Source organism: Bos indicus, chromosome 19 (assembly GCF_029378745.1).
Source record: "Bos indicus isolate NIAB-ARS_2022 breed Sahiwal x Tharparkar chromosome 19, NIAB-ARS_B.indTharparkar_mat_pri_1.0, whole genome shotgun sequence".
Taxonomy (NCBI): Eukaryota; Metazoa; Chordata; class Mammalia; order Artiodactyla; family Bovidae; genus Bos; species Bos indicus.
Window position 1 is genome coordinate 42,625,001 of NC_091778.1, and position 5,301 is coordinate 42,630,301.

At 40.7% G+C, this 5,301-nt stretch overlaps 1 protein-coding gene across 1 annotated transcript; it reads right to left on the reverse strand.

Annotated features, from left to right (window-relative positions):
- Window positions 1–4,325: 4,325 nt before the first annotated feature.
- Window positions 4,326–4,957, reverse strand: LOC109573292 (keratin-associated protein 4-7-like). Its single transcript, XM_070774449.1, has 2 exons — window positions 4,732–4,957; window positions 4,326–4,684 (listed from the first exon to the last, which is right to left on the reverse strand). Exons 1-2 carry the CDS (start codon window positions 4,955–4,957, stop codon window positions 4,326–4,328), a joined length of 585 nt encoding a protein of 194 aa, XP_070630550.1.
- Window positions 4,958–5,301: the final 344 nt, after the last annotated feature.

Genomic DNA, 5,301 nt, shown 5'->3' on the forward strand with positions numbered 1-5,301 from the left:
ACATCAGGTGGCCAAATTATTGGAGTTTCAGCTTCAGCATCAGTCTTTCCAATGAACATTCAGGACTGATTTCCTTTAGGATTGACTGATTTGATCTCCTTGCAGTCCAAGGTACTCTCAAGAGTCTTATCCAGCACTACAATTCAAAAAACATCAATTCTTCGGTGCTCAGCTTTCTTTTCTTTTATTTATTTACTTTTTTTTTTTTTACTTTACAATATTGTATTGGTTTTGCCATACATCTCCAATTCTCACATCCATATATGACTACTGGAAAAACCATAGCTTTGACTAGATGGACCTTTGTTGGCAAAGTAATGTCTCTGCTTTTTAATATGCTATCTGAGTTGGTCATAGCTTTTCATTCAAGGAGCAAGTGTCTTTTAATTTCATGGCTGCAATCACCATTTGCAGTAATTTTGGAGCCCAAGAAAATGAAGTCTTTCATGGTTTCCATTGTTTCCCAGTCTATTTGTCATGAAGTGATGGGACCAGATGCCATGATATTTGTTTTTTGAATGTTGAATCTTAAGCCAGCTTTTACACTCTCCTCTTTTACTTTCATCAAGAGGCTGTTTAGTTCCTCTTTGCTTTCTGCCATAAGGATGGTTTCATCTGCATATCTGAGGTTATTGATATTTCTCCCAGAAATCTTGATTCTAGCTTGTGCTTATATGATGCTTAAGATTGCTTAAGATCTCAGCTTATATGATGTATTCTGCTTATAAGTTAAATAAACAAGGTGACAGTATACAGCCTTGATGTACTCCTTTCCCAATTTGGAGCCAGTCCATTGTTTCATGTCCGGTTCTAACTGTTGCTTCTTGACCTGCATACAGATTTCTCAGGAGGAAGTTCAGGTTGTCTTGTATTCCCATCTCTTTAAGAATTTTCCACAGTTTGTTGTGATCCACATAGTCAAAGGCTTTGGCATAGTCAATAAAGCAGAAGTAGGTGTTTTTCTGGAACTCTGTTGCTTTTCCTCTGATCCAACAGATGTTGGCAATTTGATCTCTGGTTCCTCTGCCTTCTCTAAATCCATCTTGAACATCTGGACATTCTTGGTTCACGTTCTGTTGAAGCCTGGCTTGCAGAATTTTGAGCATGACTTTGCTAGTGTGTGAGGTGAGTGGAATTGTGCAGTAGTTTGAACATTCTTTGGCATGGCCTTTCTTTGGGATTGGAATGAAAACTGACCTTTTCCAGTCCTGTGGCCACTGCTGAGTTTTCCAAATTTGCTGACATATTGAGTATAGTACTTTCACAGCATCATCTTTTAGAATTTGAAATACCTCAACTAGTCTATTAGGTATTATACAGATATAGAATATGCAGTTTAAGCATTTTTGAATCTGATATGAACATAGCCCAACACCATTAAGTAATATATTTTCCCCCATGTATTGAAAATATTAATATCATTTTTTGGGGGGGAGGGTTTGGTAATGAGTTTTTTTTTAATATAAATTTATTTACTTTAATTGGAGGTTAATTACTTTACAATATTGTATTGGTTTTATATATTAAATTCTCTTGTGTATTTGTGTCTAGTTTTAGACTTCTTTTTTAAAATTCATTAATGATTTTTCATGCATTAGAATATTAATATATAATATTAATTTGATCTTAATGGCTACAAGTTCAAGTCTAAAATTGTGGTAATATGCTGCTGCTGCTGCTGCTGCTAAGTCGCTTCAGTTGTGTCCGACTCTGTGCGACCCCACAGATGGCAGCCCACCAGGCTCCCCCATCCCTGGGATTCTCCAGGCAAGAACACTGGAGTGGGTTGCCATTTCCTTCTCCAATGCATGAAAGTGAAAAGGGAAAGTGAAGTCGCTCAGTTGTGTCTGACCCTCAGCGACCCCATGGACTGCAGCCTTCCAGGCTCCTCCGTCCATGGGATTTTCCAGGCAAGAGTAGTGGAGTGGGGTGCCATTGCCTTCTCTGGGTAATATGCTAGTTAACTCAAATATCTGTATGTGGCAAAACAGTAAACGTACACTGGGTTCCCTGCCATGAGAAAATAAATTGAACCTGGGTGGACTCTCAGGCTGGCATTTTAAAGAAGACACTATCCAAGTCTGTGGTGACATATTAGTCTTGTTAGACTTGTGCTTCCTGTAAATTCTTGTATATAAATTACATCTGAACAGTTCAGAGGAACCATCTTGTTTTATCCTTGAAAGTCTACTGTTAATTTCTGAGAACTGTCTTCCCACATACTAACCAGACAGGACTATTAAAGGAGCTTGTGGGAATTATGATTTTGCTTTAGCTATTCCTGAAGCAGAGCTTGTTGCAAGAATTGTGTTACTTTCCTGAAATGATTTATTGCTTACTATTTTCCATCTAGAAGGGCTTGAACAGTGCCAAACAGAAGATTAGCATGGCCAAATGAGACTGAGTGAAGGGTACATTTAGTGGATGCTCTATTCACTTGAAATCCATCCTAAGATAAAGTTGACTGGACCACAGAATAATCACTCCAGCCACACTTTCTGATTCATAATTTTATCTCATGGTTTTTACTTTTACAATATCTTCTGTGTCACTTTTGGATCTTTTAAAACACTATAACTCTCCCTGGTGGCAATTGTTGTACATTAAGTGCCTGTATAGAGCAACCCTAAGAAGTCTCACACTCTTGGGCTACTTCATCCAAGTCATTGCATAGGATGAGGGGTAGCTGTTCCTTGCTATTATGAGTCCTGGGTGCTGAGCTATTCTGTGCTGCTTTCCCTAAACTCTATCTGTGCCTTTTTAAATAGTCCTTTTATTATCCAGATACAGGGGCCATCTCATTCCCATTGTGACCCAGTTCTTGTTGTAAAAACAGGAAATTATAAGCCTTAGATATTTTAATACTGAAAAAGACAGTGTACACCTCCATTCTTTGATTTAGCACTAACTAATAAAGCATAATGTTAAAGCTATAGTCTGTATCCTTTAATTAGCAGTTATCAAAGAAAAACACATAGGACGATAAAACATTTGTCAATTCTAGCGTATGAAATGCAGAGAAGGCAACGGCACCCCACTCCAGTACTTTTGCCTAGAAAATCCCATGGACGGAGGAGCCTGGTAGGCTGCAGTCCATGGGGTCGCTAGAGTCGGACACGACTAAAGCGACGCAGCAGCAGCAGCAGCAGCAGTGTATGAAATGAGAGGGCTGTCTGCAAAACATTTCAGTGTAAGTTGAAAAAGGTGAATCTGAAAATGTGTATAAGACATTTCTATGGTAAACTAAGAACATAGCTCCCAGTCTGCACTGGGGTGAAACGCACATGATGTCTGTCAGCTTCTATCCATTTTGTCTGTTAACATCTAAATGTTTTCTAGAACTAATAATAAACTCTTTGTTATGTTCACTATTTAGAAATATAGCACAGGTAATATAAACAAATTTTGAGTTTAAAATGTTTTTAATATACTCCTGATTATGAAACAAAACTTACAGACTCTTAGAGTTGTGTAGAAATAGTACTATTGCATATATTCTGACACATTTTCACAGCTAAGAAGGATCGTGTTTACTTGAGTTTTGGTGATGAGAAAGTTAAGTCTCAAAGACTCATGCAGTCTTAAGGGCCCATGCACTCTTAAGTAAGACCAAGGAAGGTGATGAAAGTCTAAAATGGAAGAATAAAACCAACAAGAAGGTGGAGAAATCTCAGAAGTATGAGAAACTAAAATTATGAAGGGGTTTTAGTCTGGAAGTACTTAAGTTTTGAGCATCTATTTACTAGAAAGTTTTGAATTTTTATGGAAAAATTGCCATGATCTTTATTAATTTCCAGAAATCTGGATTTAGAAGGTATACTTAGTATTCTGAAAAAGTCTTGTGTTTCGAGAGGAAGACAGGAGAGAAAGAAGGAAGGAAGGAGCAAAGGACAGAGGGAGGAAAGGAAGAAAGGAAAGGAAAGAAGAGGGAGAAAAAAGGACTTGAGGTAGGTTGAGGAGGACTCCTAATGTAAGTAACTGTTCCTGAACATACTCTCCTTCATTTGAAGCAAGATGATCCTTAATGTAAAGTGAGAAAGATATGTACACATACACACATGCACACACACGTTGTATCTTTATCAAATCAAGAGATTTCAGTATTAGGGAAATGGGTGTTTATTAAGAACATATAAAAACAATGTCATATGAGATCATCACAATCTGTATACTTCAGATGAAGACATTACTGGTCTAAGAATAGATGTATTTGAGCCTGAGTTAAAATCATATGACAAATATGTTTTCATCTGTCACTTCCTACAACTGAACACCAACTCTGAAGGCCAAATCAGAAGGAGTTGGCCACTGTGCCCATTCCCCAGTTACTGGCTGGCTCCAACACATTTTATATGATTTCTGAGGACATACTTGGTATGACAAAAATCATGGGCAGAGATTCGGCAACAGGAAGAAGTACAGCACACGGGGCGGGGGCAGGTGGAGATGACACAGGTGGGGCGATAGCAAGTGGTGTGGCAGGAGACCCGGCCACACACTAGGCGCAGGCAGCAGCTGGAGCCACAGCAAGAGGGGCGGCAGCAGCTGGAGATGCGGGAGCAGGTGGGCTGGCAGCACACAGACTGGCAGCACCGGGGCCTGCAGCAGCTGGAGATGCAGCAAGTAGGCCTGCAGCAGCTGGAACCATAGCTGGACCCACAGCAGGAGGGGCGGCAGCAGCTAGAGATGCAGCGGGGGGCGGGGGGGGGGAGCGGGGGCAACAGCAGATAGGCTGGCAACACTGGGGCCTGCAGCAGCTGGACACACCACAGCTGGGGCGGCAGTTTGTCTGGCAGCAGACAGGGCGGCAGCAGCTGGACACAGTGCAGCTGGGATGGTAGCAGGTGGTCCTGCAGCAGATGGTCTGGCAGCAGCTGGGCGGGCAGCAGGTCTCCTGGCAGAGACTTCGGCCACAGCTCTGGTCAGAGCAGACAGAGCCACAGCAGGAGCTGACCATGGTGTCAGAGGGTGGAGATTCTAGATGGGTTTCCAGGAGAGTGAATTTCTCCAGTTAATTGTCAAAATGTTTTCCTTTTTCTTTTTTTGTTTACATACATTTAAGTAATTATCAGAATTTACAATTATGGCTGTCTATTTAATGACTTAATCTTACTCGAAACAAAATTTCTTTTCTAGATACAATAAATTCTATCCAATCTGCTTTTCCTCTGATTCACACCCACTGGCATCTTCTAGCCCACACTCGTGTCATTGTCCTCCACAGAGGGCTATCACGTGATATTTGGCATCTGGAATTACATTTCTTCTCTCCTCTCCCCTCCTATGTTTTCACCAGGATGG